We start from the raw sequence: 21404 nt of genomic DNA, 5'->3' as shown, positions 1-21404 counted from the left end.
AACTGTGCATTATATATGTAAGGTCTGTGGAATAAACCTCAGGAGTTTACATGCATCACGCACACACAATGACTCAGAATGACTCAACAGAAACAGTAGTACAAATAACAAACATGTTGTGTCAATGTCATATTTTAAATATCAAAATATATTACGTATAATAATATACATATCAGTTATTTGATATTAAAGTGCAAAAAACAAAGATATTGCATAAACAGTTAAGGAAGTACAATAATTTTAATATACTGTTAAATGTTTTTAACAATGAAAGAAACAATGACAGCCGTCTAAAAACAAGAAAACTGCAAAATAGTCCGTCTGCTTCTTTTAGATGCTTTCCCAGGCCTGTAGCTGTCTTTAGTGAGACTAGCTTTTCCTGCGATCATCCACCGCTGTTGTTTTCTATTATCCAGGCCTTTTATTTTAAGAAAAGTATTATAAGAAGTGTGTTGTTCTTTCTTTTTTCCCCAGAATATACTAAACTGTTGATTTTGTCTCGGGGCTTCCACACAGTAAATAACAAGCAGCGACATGGCAACCAGATCACAGAAAGCTGATGAAATTCAAGGACTTGAAGTGATAGCTGTTGAAATGAACCCACCCACCCACTTCACATCACCAGCTCTTGTTTCCAAGTCGCCAAATGTCTCTGATTCTCTGGTCTCTAATTGCCATGTCTCTGCTCAGACCCAGTAAGGATGAACAATTTAATTTGCATCGTAAGCTCACATGTTGTAGGTTCACAGTAAACAAAATGCCACATACAGAATCATCTCTAGACTGCCCACCTGCTTAAAATAACAGTGCATCTTTAAAAATGTCATAATTTCAAATGAAAGCTAAGACTCTGCAGTTTAAGCCCATATTCATCACATAACTTTCCAAACAGAAGACATACATTTAACCATAAAGTCATTCTGTTATGTTTTCAGATGAGTTCAAAAACCTTCTTGTTTACCTTCATTTCTTCAAGCTTCTGTATTATTCCATCCTTGGTCTCTTTATTTATTTACAGTTACACCCACTACTCCAGCCTAAAGTCATCAGAAGACACAGAAATGTAAACTTATTCCACAAAAAAGGCTGCCACACAGTGAAATATCAATGCTTTGATCTCAGGAAGCTGTAATTTCTTTAAAAAATACACTTTTTTTCAGTTTTTGGCATGTCAGTGAAACAAGAGAAAGACTGGCTGTCTTTTCCACCAAAAGACACTTTCTTATAATGGTTTTTGGAAGCATTAATTAATAGATAAATGAGAACTTTAGCGTGTGGCAGACAGACCAACCAGCAAAGAGGAAACTGCAGAAGTAATAAATGAGAAGCCTGATAGTTCTTTTTAGCTGGTGGAGACCAAAAATGGAGCTAAAATAATTTAATCGGGATTTTAGTAAGATAATTTCATAGACAGACATTGCAGCAATTATGTGACAATAATATTTCATTACTTAAATACAATGTTGGATCCCATGTCTTCTCTCTCCTCTAATTTCTGTTTTGTCCTTTTCTTTCTTCTCTTTGTCTTCAACCAGTTGCAGTACAGGTCACCCAAACCTGCTTTAGCTGGAGGTCTCTGTGCTACTCACTGGTAAACAGTTTAACCCTTCAAATCCAGGTATATCATATTTGATCCATGTGTTTTGTGAGTTTCTGAGACTTCTACATGATCAGCATGACTTTTTTTTACCCCCCCCCCCCCCAAAATGATATGAATTGCATGACACATTTTTAATAACTACATTGCAAAAATATTGCTTATGTAGCAAATGTGATTCAAATTAAAACTCATATATGCAGATTTAAATTTGATATATATTTTTATATAGTTTGTCTAAAGGTTCAACAAACACTCCATCATCAAAAAATGAAAGATTTCTGGCAGTTATTTCATGGTTCAGGTTTTAAAGGCTCAGTTTTAATCAATTTATAACTGTAGCTGCATCAAAGCACTTTATCTTGTAAGCTACAGACGTCGTAATATTAGTGAAAATCCCAACAATCAGACAATCACCTTATATAATTTAATCATTAATCAACTAATACATTTATTTATTGTTTAATCAGATCCTGTAAATTGCCCAAACACTCACAAATGTTTACTGGCTGAAAACTTTGTCAAGTGTGTATCGTGTATCAAAGTAAACTGAAAGCAGAAGCCAGATAAAACTTCGGCGTGCCGCATAATGCCACAAAATCTTATTTAACAAAGCTGTGCGTTTCAGTCCAGAAGAAGCGTCTGTCGGGCTCTGTGAAGTGTTGAGTCTGCTCTGCAGTGAGCAGCACAAATGAGGCTGTGGCAGAAAATATCCCCAAAACCTGGGAGAACTTTGTGCGATGCTTCAAACCCACTATGGGTGAGTCACACCGTGTGTATTTATGCTGATTTGAGTGTACTGACCATTTAAAAGGTGTCACTGAGCTCTGGAGCTTTTATTTTGCAGAAAGATTATCTGACCTGCAGCTGCACAGCTTATTAAGCATGAATCATTTGGTAAAGTACAGACAGTTCATTTGTTGTAATGACGGGAGCTCCTGTGACAGTACATACTTAGATAAATATTCTCTCCACGGTGCTTTCTATCTGTCTAGCTTGTGATGCTGATGCCCACACAGCCTCGTATTTTCATGTCCTTGAGGTGGCTGGCTTGTTTTCAAGCACAAAGCAGCCTGTCAGCCTCTAATTTATCCCACATTCTGCTTTTCTCTTAAGCTGCAGGACTATAAATGCATAATATTAATATAGATTTCCAAGTTATAGTTTTCAATATTGATTTGAAACTGTTTTAGACTTTTTATATCAGAGGCTGGTAAACTTATTGTAGTTTGTGGGGCGCAAACAGCCCAATTTAGAGGGGCCAGAGAACTAATATTACCAATAACCTGTAAAAACAAATACCTCAGAATGAATCCTCTGTTAGTATAAAGAAATACATTCTGAGAACATTCACATCAATTAAAGATGTGTACCCTGTCTTTTGCCTTGTGGCAGCTGGACAAGACCCAGTACTGTGACAAAGGGGACAAACCAAATTACACATAAAGGAATCTTAAACGCAACAAGACTCAAGATGGTAGAGTCAAAGCAAAAAATAAAAACTTGATCCACACCAAGCAGAGAAACACCTGATAATAAATACAACTCAAGTCAAGTGGCTTTATTGTCATTTTAACCATGTGTAATGATGCAGTGCACAGTGAAACGAGACAACGTTCCTCCAAGACCGCGGTGCTACATGTGACATATAACAGACAATCTACACAGGACTACATAAAGTGCAAAGTGCAAAAATTGCAAAACCCCCAAAACAAACACTGTGCAACAGCAGACAGAACAGAACGACACAGACACGAGACAATAGAAAGGTGCAAAATACTGAGCATTATGCAAAAAGTAACGTGGTGTATGAAGGTGTGCGTGTGTACGAGATTGCCTATTGTCAAGCACTTATCTGCACAAATGACCATAATAGAGACACATCAGCATGTCTCCACGAGTTTATAGTCTACGAAACAGATCTGTAAAATGATAGAAAAAGTACTGGCAGTCTGCTCCATGATTTCCTGTAAAATTCACAGAAAACTAAACTGTCATCTAAGCTGATTTACTGCCCTTTAGCAAAGCCCCCAGCAGGTCGGGTTGTGGAACTCTTGGCAGATCACTTTTGTCCCCAGGCCATACTTTTGACATGTTTTTATTCGATATAAATATATCTATAACTTCTAAAAAGTATTTTCATTTACACACTCAATACTTATTTGTGGCTCCTTTATCATGAATTACTGCATCAGTGTGGTTTGGCACAGAGGTGCTCAGCTTGTAGCTGCTGGGGTGTTACTCACAGCCCAGGTTGCTTTGATAACTCACCTGTATTTTTGGGTGTTTCTTATCTTTCGTTTGATAATGTGTAATAAGGGGAAAGGAGAAGGAAGAGGGAGGTCCTTTTCCATCGGGTGGAAAGCAGCTAAAACAAACAAAGTTCATGATCATCAACCGCAACCCATTACTCTGGTGGTGTTTATTGAAACAGTCCAAGAGATACACAATATACTAAAACTCAAAACAAACTATTCAAATAAGACACTGGATTCTAGATTTGTATGAAAACCATCCAGATCGAAATAAAAACTGCTTGAAATATTTCACTGCACGTGTAATAAATAGAGATTATGTGATGTTAAGTGTAAAAATGTTACTTTTTCCTGAGAGTCTACATTTTTGACATACTCATACTGTATAATCTGTATAATCCAAAGTTATATATACAGTTGCAAGAAAGCAGACCAGCTAGAATCATCTATCATCTCCTGAGAGTCCAGCTGAGTGTCCTCAGTGCCCAGATGTTTACAGACTGCTGTTCAGAGAAGAGGGGATCCACACAGCACTCAACTTTTTTTAGGATGTGTTGCTGCCTTAAAACTCCAAAAGAGCTAACCTTTTGTTTTGTTCTATGGTAAATAAAATATGGTTTTATTTGATTTCCGGATCATTGCATTCTGTTTTCATTTACACTTCACACAGCATCTCACTAGTAATTGAGGTTGTACTGTAATTTATGAATTTTTTCAAACGTTTAGACGAACTTTAGAGAAAAAAAAGATGTTTTGGGTTTTTTTAAATCATTCTTTTTGTTTACTGATGACTGAGTGCAGTTATGAGACACAGACCAGGCAGCCCAGAGTGAGAATCTAGCCTTTACTTTGTAAGGTCCATTTCCTGTGTGCAGATAGAGCGGCAGGCAGGGGGAATATGGATGGGTGTGCTGTTGGTGTTGTGATGGCTGCAGATAGCTAACAGCAGCACACCCTGACTGTTTATGTCTGCGCGTGTTACTCACATGTTCACTGTCCTTACGTTTCCTGTCCTACTTCTCTTGCACAGGAGGGTCTCTCTCTCGGTCTCGGTGGAAGGCTGTTTTCTTTTGTTCACACTCTGTCACTTCATCCACAGACAGGTTGTGATGTGAGAGCGGAGGGAGGGATAAAGAGAAGTGTTTGGGTGTGAGGGAAGCATGAGGAGTGAGAGGTAAACTGAGAACATGAGGGTAATGAAATCTTTCCATACTATTTCTCTGCTTTCTGCTAGAGGATTTAATGCAAATATGCATGCCGTTCATGCATAAACAGAAATACTTGATGTGGAATCTCAGTTCATCTTCTTTCTCATGTGAGCTGTTTATGTCCTCACAGTTTAAACCAACGTTCTTCTGATAGGCCGCCCCTCTCAAACAGGAGGCCCAAGCAGCAGGTGGGTGGATGCCACTGCTCGCAACCAGAGCTGTGTGCCCGAGACGGGAAGACAGTCTGACCCTGACTTTAAATCCGTCCGGTCTCATATGTACAATCCATGTTCATGAAATCAGGATTTTCCACTTTCAAACGGTGAAACAGTTCATGGTTGGAGGCTGGAGAAGGCTGCGGGCACAGGAGGAGCTGATGGTGGAGCTCGAGTAAATCACTTCACAAGTATTATTAATTTTTTTAACGTTTAAATGTGTGCTTTGATTAAATTTAGTATTAAAAACCATTGGTTAGAGTTAGGAATGAAACAGGACACAGTCTGGGTTAAGACACAATCGTTGGCACTTCCTTTAAAGCTGTTTTCTTGGTTGCCACGGTGACACATCCCCAGTTTTTATCTGTAAAAAGTAGGTGTTGCAGAGAAATACATTACATACACATTTTTACTGTCCTGATCAAATGTCACAATTCGAGTCCATAAACCTGAGCTATTCATATTTTGTTATGAGGCATTAGCTCTCAGTGACATCATACAGAGCCAGGATTGGAAAAAACAGTCGGATTCTGAGTGTGGAGATCAGTCTGTGTAAGCTTATTTCTACATACGTTGGCATCCATTCTTTGAAACGTTGCCATGTTTATTATGGGCAACTACTGTTATAACCACATATATGGTTGACATATTTGCAGCTATATTATGTACCATGAATTAGTTCATGTTACTGGTTTATTGCAAAGTAAGAAACAAAGACGACAGATTAAACCAGTGAAAATGAAAAATATCCAGGTACACGTGTTCAGTTTGACCAAACACAATTGCCGCTCTCATATTTTGGACCCCTTCTGAGTGAGAGTAGCTCTGAAAGGATGTTGAGCCGATCACCCCTCTGACTTGTTGCTCCTGTCACTTCATTATCTCCCCCGTCTCTTTGTTTTTATGGCCCACCCCTCCCAGTCTCACTCCCCTCCTCAGCTGGAAGTAGCTGCCTGGGTTGCAGGCCTCACAGCAGGATCCCATGACTGGAAGCTCTAATGCTGCTGCTGCTGCTGCTGCTGCAGCAGCTATTTCAAGCCCTCTGATGTCATCTGAAGGAGGGGCCGGCCCTCATGCCCAGAGCGTGAGTCACAACCAGAGAAGGAGAAAGAGAGAGAGAGAGATTCAGTGAGGAGGAGCATCTAAACATCAGGGGTATGCTGTTTGTTCCCATCTTGTCACATGAGACATTAAAACCTTCATGGTGGAAAAACCAGCGCACAAACTGGTGTAACTGGGCTGATGCAGCTAAATAAAACAGTCAGTAAACCCAGCGTTGTCACGTTCTTCTGTTTATTGTGACTGTTGTATTTTAAAATGAACAAATTTTTTGAATTTTAAGTATTTTAAGAATATTTTTCTGTTGAATTTTATTTCTAGAGATTCTGTACTTCATGGTGATTTAATCAGCATTAATGAATTTGATCTTTTATTTTTGCAGTTAAAAAATATATTTTTATAACTTTTAATGATTTCTATTTTGTTTTTTCCCCTCAGCTTTTAATAAAGTGTCATATTTCTTTAATCACACATATGTACAAAGGTTTCCTAAATATAAAATTCAGCCAAAACTCATTTTTCAAACAGTTTCCAAAACATTTGTCCTGTAATGGAGAAGATTGTATCAGTACTGGTTTTCTTCTGCAGTCATCTTTTTGCGTACAGCAAAAGAGAGAGGCCAGTTTCTGGCTTTGCTTTGGGATTCAAAGTTGATTTCTAACAAAACGACCGTCTTTAGTTTTGCATCTTCCTCCAAATAACATTTGGTGTTATCGTTACGGGCAGAAAAACAGACACAGGAACTGAAGGCGATGTTGTTTTTCTCCCGTCTCCCTGAGTGATGTCATCCCCATTCAGACTCTGCCTACACAAAGTCGTGGCAGTGCTCAGCATCCACTGTCGCCATGGCTACAGCACTGCACCTGCCACACCTCCCTCAGATGCACTGCCGGGCAGTCATTGGTCAGTGCCTCGGACTGACGGTCACTTTGTCCAATGGGAGGGGTGGTGAGTGATGTCATTGAAAGGATGGATTTGAGGCAGAGATGCATATCCAAACACAGATTGTCAGATCTTCTGCTGACGCACCAACTTAACACGACAGGCCATCACATTATCTCTTTGAAGGAAACAGGTGAGGGTGGATGCCAGGGTCTGAGATCATTTACAGCTCAGTCCAGCCGCTCTTTAGCACTCATATAGCCAATTAAACCTGCGCTGTTCACGATGTCGGGTATTTCTGGGTGGGGTTTGGCATACTGCGGGTAAGTGGTTCAAAATATCAAAGCTTTTCCACGGACCTAAAGATCTATTACACCCAGAAACAAACTCTACACTATACCAGAGAGATATAAACAGGAGACAGAGCACTCAGAGGATCCTGAAGAGTAACAGTAAAGATGCTGGCAGAAGTATAAACACAAGTGGGGGAAATACTTTAAAGAAATATTGTGGGAACTAAAGAACAATATCGAAATACATGATAAGCTGTATTTTGAATTGATTTTAGGGTCACTTTGATGTGAAGCATAAATCTGTGTATGGACTGTTTAGTGTCATTAGAGTAATCTATAACATTTCTCATAAACATAAACAGCACGAACATTTTCTTCTTATTTCCACTCCTCCCATTAAAGATCATCTTTCTGACCTCTGCATCTTCCTGTGTCCTTGTTTCTGAGGAGGTAAAATTTCTAAATCTGGAGCCTTTCTTAAACTTAACGTTGTTTTTAAGGAAGCAAAAGGAAAAGTAAGTGAAAACAAAGCCAAATAAAGTGTAAAAACCCCAAATCAGACATGAAGTGTGAACTTTCAAAGCATAATATGTGATTGCAGTCTCCTTCTGTGACTCCCCATCACACTGAGGTGTCCTTTGATGTCCCCTCCCTCATGCCGTGGCCTTTAACACATAATGGTTCCACTTTTTAAACCAAAAACATAAACAAGTTGAACGTTTGCCTGCCGGGACACTATGGGAAGCTTTCTGCTTTGCACTTTATTTCTTTTCTCTCATTGGTTAGACTAAGGCTAGCTTTGGGGAAAGTTAATGAGCTGGTTTAAAGCAGGAATCTTTACCTCAATAACCCATTCACTGACAAATAGGAAGTTTAGAGTGACGTACCCATCACACTAATGAGATCAACCAGTGCTTCATGGTACAGGCTCCTTCAGACACCTATGCATAAATGAGTCGCAGCAGCTGACTTGAGAAACGCCACCAATTTATGACCAGAGATGAGAAAAGCCTTCAGTTGATCCAAAATGGTGCAGCAGGAGTCCTGAAGGTGACTAGAGAGCAGATTTCTCTTATATTGGCTTCCCTTCATTGTCTCCCTGTTTAATCCAGAATTGAGTTCAAACTCCTCACATACAAGGTCTTAAATAATCAGGCCCCATCTTATCTTAATGACCTTGTAGTACCATATCACCCTATTAGAGCACTTCGCTCTCGCTCTGCAGGCCTACTTGTTGTTCCTCGAGTATTTACAAGTAGAATGGGAGGCAGAGCCTTCAGTTTTCAGGCCCCTCTTCTGTGGAACCAGCTTCCAGTTTGGATTCAGGAGACAGACACTAGCTCTACTTTCAAGATTAGGCTTCAAGACTATCTAAAATATACCCCAGCATACCTGACCTGTGCAACAGATGCAACACCTCCCCCTGTGATTTAACTCATATGTTTTTTGCCTGCCCGTCACTTCAATTATACTGGACTTTTTACTCTGAAGTGCTCTCTCGTGTTTTGAACGTTACTCTCAAACCATGTCCACTAGTTGCCATTTTTGGTGTTTCTGAGGACGCCACCCTGAACCTTAGTCGTAAGCAACTGGATATTATTGCTTTCACTTCACTGCTTTCTTTCTTTTTTCTGTTTTATTGTTATCATCTGAATTTTAATGGCCTAATTTGTTTTGATATATGTCTTTATATCGGTTGGTACTTGCTGTATTGGGCCTGATATGTCAAATTACATGTGCAAAACTTTATATATAAAGAGGGAAAAAAAAAGATTAGGCTTCAAACTTTCCTTTTTGCTAAAGCATACAGTTAGGGCTGGACCAGGTGACCTTGAATCCCCCCTTTGTTATGCTGCAATAGGCTTAATAGGCTTCACTCACTATGTGTTTGTACACCTGTTACATTTCCCTAAAAAGGTCCAGGGGATGAGGGAAAGTAACAAAAAGTGTCCAGGTTGAAAAAAGGAGACTGGTTAAATTAACAGGTTTTATTAACGTTTCTACTGATAACTAAACTAAAAGAGACGGACGAGCTGCCATCACCATTCAAAGAAAGAAAACAACAAAACTCAGGTGTTGGTCAGTAAACTGAAAAGTATGTAAAAGAGGATCAGTCACCAAACACACACAGCTCACACGCTGCAACCCAACATGACTCTCTGCCACTAGAGCTCTGGCTCTCTTTCACAGCATGTCTTTGTCCCGTCTTCCTCACCCCCACCTAAGCAGTCGCAGCAGATGGCCCCGCCCCTCCCTGAGCCTGGTTCTGTCTGAGGCTTCTTCCTGTTAGAAGGCAGTTTTTCCTTCCCATTGTCACCAAGTGTTTTCTCTGTATTATTACTTACAATAAAAGCACCTTGAGGCTGCTGTTGTTGAAATTTGATACTTTATAAATACAACATGTCACCTCCCTTTGTCGTGTCCATCATCCGCAGCATTATCTGAAAGAACAGCAGAATTCATCGTTTTGGGGACCTTGCACCTCTTTCCACTGCTAAAAAATTAAATTGTGTAGTTCAACCTAACGATGACACCAGCTCACATTTTACAGGCACTTATTCACCTGATTGTTTTCACCTGTGCTTTGCTTTTTCTCTGTTGTCTGTTCACCTTCCCAAGTTCCTTACTTTGTGTTGCCTGAAGAGCTTTGTGTTAACTCTGTAAGCTGGGGCTGGATAACTTTTCACTTCTATACCTTTCAGGTTGTAATGAAAGCTCACACACAAGCTCTGTTTGTTGTTTTTCTGTAGCTGTAGAGCCATTTGTTTCAGGGAATGTTTCTTTATCCAGAAAAACAAAATGGTGAACAGAAGCTCGGCGCTTTCTGTTTTGCTGTAAGCCTGCTGTCGGCTCAGTGTGTGAACACAGCGATCCAGGAAATTTGACGGCTTTCAAAGGACAACATGAAAGGACTCGAAATAAACAACACCGCGTCTCCACAACACTTTTTATACTTTACTTTTCTTTGTGAAAGGGCGAATTATCAGAATTACCTCTGAGAGCTTCTAACATAATTGAACAGACCTCTCAACACATCAGACACAAGATCAAACGAAATGATCGTGATTATTGCAGGAGAAGCGTGCACCTTCACAAGAAGAGAAAATGGACCTTTAAAAGGTGTTTTCATCCAAAAACACAGAGGAAGCTCTTATATTTAAACCTAACGGTGTCCACTTCCATCTGTGATATCTGTTAATGCCTCCCAGGAACTGTTTCTCATGCTACCATGAGCACACAGTCAGGTTAAATAGTGAAGTAACCCAAACATCGAACCAAGCCAATAATCAGGCTGGTAAATGTCAGCTGTGCTTTCACATTAAAAGTAACTAAACTCATACTTGTAGTTTAAATATAACTATAATTAGATTCTGTAGTATTTGTCTTAATTAGGGTTGAGATCTTTTAAACCTGCCTTGCAGGTATTGATCTGAAAACGATGGATAAATTCTTGTCCTGTTCCACGTCTAGGGCACTGAACACCATCATTTCTTTGTTTTCACCTCATTTAAAAATCATGGAAAAGCTGCTGCCTGGGAGTGAGACAGATATGAGGAGCACTTTTTAAGACGTTAACAACAGCTTGTTATGACGAGGCAGTGACAACTTCTTGTGTTCGTCGATCTTCGATCACTTATCGGTTTGCCCCGACCTCCCTCTCCCCACCAGCTCATCTAGAGTCTTCCTTTTTAACTTCACCTGGTTTACTTAGCAGTGTATAAACCTTTAATAAATGGGTCACATACACTGATGTTTTAGCTCATATAAAGCAGTGTATATGTAGAAGCTTTCCTGGTAGTGGGGTTTTTTGTGCCTCCTCTCTCTGGACTATGTAACCTCATAAATGTTTCAGAATAAAACGCTGCAGCTCAGACGCAGCTCTGACAAACCCGTTCCCTCGCTGCGGTGCAGGGAGGAAGGGAGTCACAGATCACCTCCCTGCTCCAGGATGGGTGAATCATTTCCCCGTCTTATAAAGTAAGAAGTGATCTCTGGCACAGTTTCAGTGAAATGGATGCAGCATGTAAAATGGAGGGCTGACCTGTGAAATGAAAAAAGACAGACAGCTGATGGTTGTAATTTAGAAAAAGGCAGATATAGAAAGACCCAGACTTGGTGCTGACAGCCTCGGGAGTCGGAGAGGCTGAAGTTTGGATGTTTGTCGTGGTTCTGGAATCTTTACACAAACCAGGACTTTTTATCCAAATACACAGCTGATTCAAATGATTCTATTTTCAGTTAAAGCCACTGTTTAATGCTGGAAATACAAGCCAAACAATTTACACTCTGTGTATCCAACGGCTGTCTGGAGCTGTATTTAATGCACTGTTTTAATGCCCTTAACTATGGTTGAGGACTGTCATCTGAATAACCCAAATAATAAATGTTAACACTGAATTACTCTTTAGATCATTAGGGTTTTCTTTTATTAAGCTAACTTATTACAACATAACAAACAATGACATCATTTCTCAGGGAGCAAAACAACATTAAATAATACTTTTCATCTTAATCCATCTAAACTGATCAAAATTTGATGGATTAATTAACAGAACAAAAGAGAGAGACATAAATTAAATAGAAAACATCATATCTGAAAAAATATTATTTGATATTTTTTGTTTACCCCCAAAATGTTTTTCTATTATTTCCTTTTTTCTAAAATATAGAGTTAGGGTGGTGGGTAATGTTGCCACTCATGATGAGTTATGTCTGAGGTCAGGGGTTAAAGTTGTCACTGATGGAAACTTCGATCTCTGGGCTAGATGAAGTAACCCTCCGATCACACCTGTATGTATAAATTCCAGCATAGTGGGATGTCATCAGTCGTTTACTGACCACCTCCCCGATCCTACTTTAAAGCACCCAACATTGCCTTTTTGTCTTGAGCACTTGAAAGCTGAAGGCAACTGGACTTCCTTTTTTTAGGCTCTTGAAGCCATTTCACTTCTCATCTGAAAGCCTTCTTTGGTTTCTCTTGAACTTCAGATGTGAAAAGCGGAGAGATCACGAGAGAAAATACATCGAAACTAAACCCTCTGCAGGGTTAGCTGTCATTAAGTGACAACCTTAACCCCTTAGAAGAGGAAGATTTTCATGCAAGAGGTGAAAGAAACCAAAACGAAATCCAGTTGCCTTCAGCTCAAGTGTTTAAAACTACCATGACCAGGATGACTGAAAACCCAAACAGACAGATGACCATCACTGAGGAGAAAACTTGGTTACCAAAAGCTGTATGGGTGGACCACACAGACACACATGCTTGTAAATTAGTGCTAAGAAACAATCTGATAAAATGCTAGAATTTCAATTACCAACACTGAAGCACAAACTTCTTGGATGGTTTGTCAGAACAGCTGTCAATCAAACTGGACCCACCTCTAACTTTCCAGCACTTCATCAAACTTTTGATGAAGGTCAAAACGACTCATAGAGGCCAAACTGTCAGGGTGTAAACACAAGCTTTAACACTGTTAAGTTGGGAATTTCAATGTGAGAGTCTAAAGACTCACTTACTTTTGAAGTCAGCCTCATGTGGCCACCAGAGGAACTGCAGCTTTTGACACTTGCCTTCAAGTCCTTTCTTCCTCCCTCTGCAGAGCCAGAAGTAAACAGCAGAAACAGGAAACACAAACCTATATTTGAGCTATAATATCCACTTAATGATGACATTAGAACCACAATCATCAAAAGAGTGAATTTAGTCAGTTACACTGAGAGACAACATAATAACTGAGCAGGAGGAGGTAAAGGTGCAGACCTGGTCGACACAGTGAAGTCCTGCAAATGACATAACAGCACCCATTTTTTCACTAGTGTGGCCTGAGCTTTGTAAGGTGAGAGGAAGTGTTGACACTTCTTTACATGCAGTCTGTGGTCTGGACCAACCAACAGCTACAGCCCTAAAACGCACTGGTGCATCAGAGCCAGTGTTACATAAGAAAAAATAGACAGGGAATGAGGACATAACCATTACTAAGATTTTAAAAAAGCAAGTGATATTCCTAGAAAATCTAAAAATCTGAAAGGGGATGCTAAACCAAGACGAGAATCTGACTGCTGCATAACTGTGCGCAGCATTCACCCACTTTCTCCCCCTGCAGTATCTCTGCTCATGTCTGCTCTCAACGGTCTACTTCAAAAAGGAGGCCTGGGAATGAAAAGTGAGACTGAGAAGGGAGAGGGATGATGATGGTGATGATGGTGATGTGCGCAGACACACATTAGAAATTTATTCACGTACCCTACGAGATTTCTGGTCAGTTTTTATTATAGCACTGAGGCGGTAGGGTGATGACTTTATAAAGACTATGTCCTCTGCTTGGCCTTTTAAAGGCACTGAAACTGGATCTCTATAACAACAGCATGTGAGACATCCAGTTTCTGCAATTGCCTGACACAGCTGTTACTGCCTATTTAATTTGATATCAGTATTAAAGCTGGAGAAGGAAATGCCAGATAACTGACTGATGGGCCGTTGGTGAGTGGTGCTGATGAACACGGCCTCTGACTCCTCCTCAAACTCCTCAGGAGAGCATGAATACAAAGCTCCATGTTCACTCTCTCGGCCACCTGTTACTCTGGTTGCAGATGGCAGTAGCCATCACAGGTATGTAGTAAAAGGAGGGTTTTTTTTCTTGAATCCCTGGTCATGTTTACCTCTAAGAACGCTGTATCCCATTTTTAAACCTCTAAATTTTGATTAGGTTGTGTAAAACTAGGAGTTGTAGGTTTTCCTTTCAAGTGAGGTGGAGGTCCACCTTAGTGGGATCCTAGCCACCTCTGGTGATGTACCTCTCCACCAAACTTATGCATGTGAGTGACGCTACCTATCCAGCCACTTCACACTCAGCTGCAAACCACCCTAGAGCGTGCTGGAGGTCACTACCTAGTGACACCAAAACAACCACATCATCTGCATAGAGGAGAGACGTGATTCTGAGACACAACTTGGCTGACAGTGACAAACTATTCTGGTTGAACTAATGAGCAATGTGGAGTCTGTTAGTCAAACTTCCAGGAGCAGCGATGCAGTTTTCACCACGGTCGTGCCACACTGGACCAGCTCTGTATCCTCTTGAGGGCACGCGAAGATGTGGAGGGGTTTGCCCCACCAGTCTACATGTCTTTTGCATACTTGCTTGATTTTCATTGCAGATTCAAGTCGAAATCAAGCATAAGAGAAGGCATTTGACTGCATCTTACGGGGGTCAGTGCTTTGGGAGTATGGAGAGACTGGTGAAGAAATGTCTCCAAGTCCTGTTCCTCAGAGTTTGCTGTGGTGGTGTGTTTGTTGTGTATTCCAGTTGGGCTTTTACCACCCCAGAGAGGGGATCTGGGAAGGTAAGCCGACCCCGAGCCACTGAAAAGGCATGGCATTAATGCTGGTACACAAAAGGATGGGAATGATTAACAGGAGGGTACTAAACACAGAAAAAACGACATCAAAAGGTCTGAAGCCAAGAGTGTGGCGACAAGATCAAAGAGTAAGACATAAACAACTAAAACAGAGGTCTAAAGGTTAAACACTGGGGTGGTTCCAGCAGGTACTGCAATCAGGAGCAACAGAATGTTCAAAGCAGAGGATTCAGAGAAGTGAGTCTTCATCAAAATACTTCATCACCCATCGTAGTGACAGCTTGGTTTGCACAGTCAGCAGCAGGTCAGACTCAACCCGGGAGGAGCTGGACTCAACAGTATCCAGCTTTTAGTTTTTTGTAATTACACAATATTGTTTGAATTTTTATATTAATATTCATAAAAATGTGTTCACACCTACGTTTAGTTAAGTAAACCAATATAAACCTACATTTAAAAATATTTCTACTCTTTGAAATCAGGGTGCTGAGACAGGGTCTGCAGGAGGTTTAACCAGTGACAGAGCATATATGAAACACATGTTTCTGACCTCAAACTATTTATCTTTGGACCGACACACGTTACAGTAACAATAAATCTTAAGTTTGTTTCTTTTTTAAATTTCCTCTCACATTAATCACCTTCCAACCCCGGCTCTGAAATGTTCCTGTGGACACACCTGACATTTGCTACCTGGGATCAAACAGTGAAACATACTTAAACATTGTTCATGTCACACGCCTGCTCAGCTTGGTTTTCGATTGAGTATACTTTGCAGATATTATTTTTCTTTAGTCTTAATTCGATTATTGTATTTTAATGGTGTTTTGTGCATTACATGAAGTTTGAAATTGAATTTTTTATTGACTTTTTGGATTGTGAGGCATCTTTGAAGCAATAACCTGCAAGAAAAAAAGCTTTACAAATACTGACTTTTGTACTTTAAGCACACTTTTCTTATAATTGTCCTGTTTCTGAGTTTAATGGCTGCAATTCTTTATAATTTATTCATTTATTATTTTATTGTTATCTATAGAAGCTTCAAATAAAAATCTGAACATTTCTATTGTTTGTGCATTACTGCATAAACAATATAATAGAGTGTTATAATGCATTTTTGTAATTAACAGTTATGGTTTAAAGAAATACTGTTCAAATGATGTGTAAAAACAGGCTTTTTGAACTATAGATACTATATGATTAAGGAATAACTGAGTAAATATAAATGTCATTACTATACATTTTAATTCTTTATTTAGGATTTGTACAGTTATGTTCACTGGGTTTGTTCTTTTTATCTAAATCATTTTAAACTTTAAAGTTTTCTTGCTTGTTTTTCCAAAAGGGGGGAACAAAACTGAGAGTTTAATTATGCAGAAAATGAGATGCTGTTGGAGCCCGTTCTTTGTGCATTTACCAAGAATGTTTCAGTGGTTAATGTTTTAAAGGACATCCAGTGCCAACTTTAGTCATTACTTTGTGAAACTGTTTTGCTCAATAAAAATACTCTTAAAATATAAAACTGGAACGAATTTGGGCGCCCAGATTAGATTTGACAACAATTCAAATACTTTCTGACATCTTAACTTTGCTCCACATCATCACCCAATCACATATTTGTAGCCTGAAATACAGAAATAAAAATAATCCTGCGTCCTGAAAGCTGGAAGAGCAAGTCTGGCTTCTCAGATTTGTCAAACAGCAAAACTTCAACTTTGACTGGAGAAAAATTCAATCAGGAATTTTTCTGTATCAAAATCTGAAAGCCTCAAATCAACGTAATTTCAATGATTTACAGTCCACGATGTATACTGGGCCTTGGTGCAACCCCTCAATCATCCTCTGTGTGACACAAGCTAATTTAGCTCTCCTTTAAGCTAAACTTCTTCTGATTGGCTGTCCCTCGCAAACAAAAAGTTCAAACAGCAAAGTTGGGTGGGGCTTCCATGACCATATTAGGCTCTTTTTTCAAGCGCCAACAGAGAAAAAAAGAAAACAGCAGGCCCAGCTCACGATTCCACCACAGCAGCCTTATAAGCAGCCTTCAGGTGGTTTGTCAGAGTTCGAGCTGCACCAGTCAGAAGTGTTTGCTTTTATTCTTGCCTCTACTCCTATGCGGTCTTCTTCTGAGACCTCGGTGTTCGGTTTTGGGGGTATAACCTTGGTTCGAGACAAAAAATACACCCTTTTAAGATGTATAACACATCAAACAAAAGTTTCTGACCGTCCCTCGGTCGCAGTGGTTAGAGACGGTATGTCCATGGTCTCATTTCAGATGCTGAAGGAGTCCTACTGAACTCCACTGAACAAACCTTCACCCTGACAATATGGATAACCAAAGCTAATTATTGTGACCAATCCACAGTATGTGACATGTTAGGAGGAACTGTTTGAAAGGGGTGTGATTTCAAGGACATATTTTAATGGTTCATTCAGTGAAGAAACTTTGGCATTTCAAAGTTTTGCATCATTTTTGTGCTAAAATAGAACCAAAGTGATTTACAGCAGTTATTAAACCTGCACTAATAAAAAAGCATTAAAATTATGTGTAAATCAAACAGTACAAACTGTAATAAATTATGTTAGTTGTGGGTCTGAAAAGTAAAGCAGTTGCGGATTTCTTAAAACAACCGTATAGAAGTCCGTGAAAGTGGCACTCAGCTCGCTCTCGATTAATTTTTGGTCTCAATCGCTACTTTCAAGGCTCAAAAATTAAGAAGAGAAAAATCAGTTTTACAATTTGCTTGTGTGGCTTTAACAAATGAACGTGCACTGTCCTGAACTTCAGAACAGGTATTAAAACACGAGCAACATTTTTTAATTAAACATCTTCTAAATTTTCCCAATATAATTTGTTATTTTCTAAAACTCAAATCAGATTTTGTTTATTTTAAACTTTTATAAAGATGTTTTTGGATAAAGAAAAACTACTGTGTATAAAAGTTTCATATACACTGTAACCCGGTACATGCTTAGCCTTCCCCTGGCTTTACCACTTGACTTCATTATGTAAACAACACACAGTTTACATGTCACTCCTCAGTCTCAAATTGCCCAGCCAATGCTTTCAAGCAGCACAGACCTTAATTATTCATTCTGTTAGTGACATCAGCATCTGAGAGCCTGCAGGAATTCATGTCAGCTGCTCTGCTGACGGGACAGTTGTGAGAACGAATGAGTGTCCGTCACGCTGCAGCGCCGTTTTAGCGCTCCATGTGTGAAAAGGATAATCGTGCAGGTCAAGAAGTTCAAGTTTTGGAGGGCACCAGCTTCATTTTCCACCTCCCCGTGTTTACGAAGCTTAATCTCACTCAGACAAGGGAGAAACTTAGGACACTCAAGGGTGTATTCATTCAGGTAAAAGCCCAAAGCGTAGCAACTGCTGCCAAGAGCAACGCTAAATGATGAGACTTGAGTGGAGCAGCATTAGGGCGATAACCAAGCATCCAATAAATTACGTGTTATGTGACACAAGGGGGCCATTGCAAATAGGTCTTCTGCAACAGCACAACAAGGATCTTTAAAAGGCCGATCCCACGCAGCTCCGTGGAATTACACGCCTGTTTTTCAGCCTTCAGATATAGAGCTAATGATTTAATACTCATCCAGTGAAAGCTTTCACACTTCCTGCCCAGAACACCTGATACTTTTGGTAATTCCCAGAAATATTTATAGTGTATAGGAAGTGATGTTTCCCAGGACCAATGGGTTATAGGAATAATTACTCAATGCCCACGGTGCTCATTTCACATTGTTTTGAGGTTGGAGGAATTACACGACCGGAGGAGTGATCAGCCAAAAACGTCAGCTTCCTGCATATAAACCTTTCACTGCAGTCACAATCACCAAGTGGAAAATCCTCAAAAGCCCCATAAAGGTTTCTTAAATGATTGCAAACAAGCAAAGATTAGTCCAATAAGGTGTGGGAGTCACTGTTGAGCATCAAGAAGAAGAATAAAATGAACTGCAGGTAAAAAGGTGCGTGTTTGTATAAATGTGCAGAAAACCACCTGTCAGGCTTATTTACAGAGACCGAAACGCAGTTTTTCTATTCATTGCCTCAGAGCGATGTTTCAAGCACATCTGTCATGGATGTTACCACATCTGCACGAGACTGCAAGTTTTGATTTTGCTGCTATTAAAACATTTTAAAACACAAGACGGATTTATGGAAGAAAAACGCAGAATCTGTATTTGTCAGGAAACACCAGAGCATGAAAAAAACAAGAACACATAAATAAATAAAAAATTCTTCAGGTTTTGTCCAAAAAACTTAAAATGACCTAAAAAAACAAAACAATAAATGATAGAGAGTCACAAGTTGTCTTGTTATGTGTTGAAAACATCCATCCAACGTCACTTTGTAGGCAGTAAATTCAGATCTTTCTTTGGTTTAGTCTGATCGTTTTCTATAGAAGCTTTGTGTGGATGTATGAAATGTAATTTTCAAATTATGCTCTCACATAAAAGGGATGACAGGAGCCCTCTCTGAACATTTATTTCAAATGCATGAAAACAATGAATCAATACAGACGAAACTATAAACACGAGAACAAACGAGGTTTCCTTCAGTGTTGTTCAATGAAAACTCAAGAACTGAAAGTATTTTCACATATTTTTTCATACATTTTCTTGGTGCTGTTGAATGAGAGCAGTGAATAATAAGGTTTTTGTCAAAGTAAAATAAAAAAATAAAAGATTCTAACCCTGAAGCTCTGTTGAAAAAATTATTTCGAGGTGATTTCAACCAGAATGAGAAAATATCAAACTATTGAGTTTGTGAGGTGAAGAGAAGCACTTCCCAGTGCTCGAAAATCACCGGACCATCCTTTTTTCTTGTTAGAAAATATTAACTTTATGAACTATGAAATTCAGAAAACATGAAAAAAAAAAACCCACACAAGAGCTTTTTTCTTTCGAGTACAGTGAGCTTTGAGGCTCATCGCTCGAGATCAGGGTGGGGAACTCCAGGCCCCAGGGGCCGGTGTCCTGCAGGTTTTAGATCCCACCCTGGGTCACCTGAATCCAATGATGAGTTCATTACCAGGCCTCTGGAGAACTTCAAGGCATGTTGATGAGGTAATTTAACCATTTAAATCAGCTGTGATGGATCAAGGACACATCTAAGACCTGCAGGAGCCCGGCCCTCGCCCCCACCCCTGCTCTAGATGCTGCAAGATTAGGTCAAAGACTTTTCCACACTGCTTCTCGAGCACTGCTCTATGAGCCACCTGCATATCCACCATCAGTCCTGAGCTGAACCATGCTTTAGTTACATTTCGTAGGCTGGTAAACGTGACTTCTTCCTCCCCACTATCACTGGGTGCTGCTCACAGGAGGCTATCTGACTGTCGGGTTTGAAAACGTGTTAAATACACTTCATCATCTGTGCCATGCAGAAGCCTCAGCGGAGATGTCTGCACAGACTCATCGATTTTGGGTTTTATATCTGAATTTTGTATCTGATTCAAACAGCCTTTAACCCCAGTGCTGCACGATGTGTGCATAGACTGTACATAAAAGATGAACGTAGCCGCCGTAAAGTCCTCCTTGTTTAATGAGGCATCACTCAAACGAGAGGTGGATCTGTTTAAGAGACCTTGCATGTTCTATAAAGATGTGAAACTAGCCGCTGAACCCATAAACATATAGCTTTTGTTTACTAGAGACACTGTAAATTAATTATGCCAGTGTTGCTAGCAAGCAGCTAACTGTAGTAGCATAGCAACACTTATTAAACCATCCAGGACGAAACATCAGTGAGATATTTAATCCAAATACCGATAAGATTATCTTTAATAATGAAGAAAACAGTCTTTATGAAAAGGAGCTTTAATTGATAGTTGTCAAAAAGCCGATGCTACTGAGAGAAGAAAAACATTACACAAAAAAAAAGAATAAAAGTAATTCTGCTGGTTGCCATTCTGACCAGTAAAGATACAATCTGGTAAATTGAGAATGTGTCAGTGCTACCAGGAGCTGAAGTCTCCGAAGCTGGTTTTGCCTTTGGACTTCTTGGCTGCCGTGCCGCTGGTGGACGGACCGCTTTCATCTTCAGCAACTGAACGTTTTCTGAGAGAAAAGAAGCAGAATATGAACACACGAAGATCCATTTACATATTGCTTCTTGCAGATAATTCTTTGATCTTTCTTGTAACTCTGTTCTTTGTAAATTCTGTTGTGCATGTCCTTGTCTGCATGCTGGGCTCATATTTTCAGGCATTTCTTCTTAGTGAAAGTAAAAGTCAGCCTAAAAAAGGGGCGGTGGGGCGTACCTTCAGTCTTTAACAGATTGGTCTGTACATTGTGAAAATACATTTAAAAATGTTTTAATGCTTCTAACGGTTCCTTAGAGACTGAGGAAATGTCCCGTTTTGTCTGGTAAATGGACGGGTTCTTATATACTGCTTTTGTATAACTTATTCACACCAGCACGTTTTTCTACAAGTGCTTTCTATCCAACATTCACACTGGAGAGAAATATTCATTCAACTACTCATTTGATTATTTTTCCACTGTGACACGATAACAGTTAA

The 21404-nt window shown here is 39.6% G+C and overlaps 1 protein-coding gene across 1 annotated transcript in view; it reads right to left on the bottom strand.

Moving 5' to 3' along the window:
• Window positions 1-20718: 20718 nt before the first annotated feature.
• The window catches only part of ppil2 (peptidylprolyl isomerase (cyclophilin)-like 2), a 30051-nt gene continuing 29365 nt past the window's right edge, over window positions 20719-21404 (bottom strand). Inside the window, exon 20 of the mRNA XM_085366916.1 lies at window positions 20719-20940. Coding sequence (XP_085223042.1) covers window positions 20838-20940 — 103 coding nt within the window. The 3' untranslated portion in view covers window positions 20719-20837. The remainder of the gene's footprint in view (window positions 20941-21404) is intronic.

The sequence above is a fragment of the Diplotaxodon limnothrissa genome, linkage group LG12 (assembly GCF_057381915.1).
Source record: "Diplotaxodon limnothrissa isolate DT_005_m linkage group LG12, D_limnothrissa_male_GT1.1, whole genome shotgun sequence".
Lineage (NCBI taxonomy): Eukaryota > Metazoa > Chordata > Actinopteri > Cichliformes > Cichlidae > Diplotaxodon > Diplotaxodon limnothrissa.
Note: the sequence above shows the minus strand (reverse complement) of the source record. Positions and strands in the feature narration are given on the sequence as shown.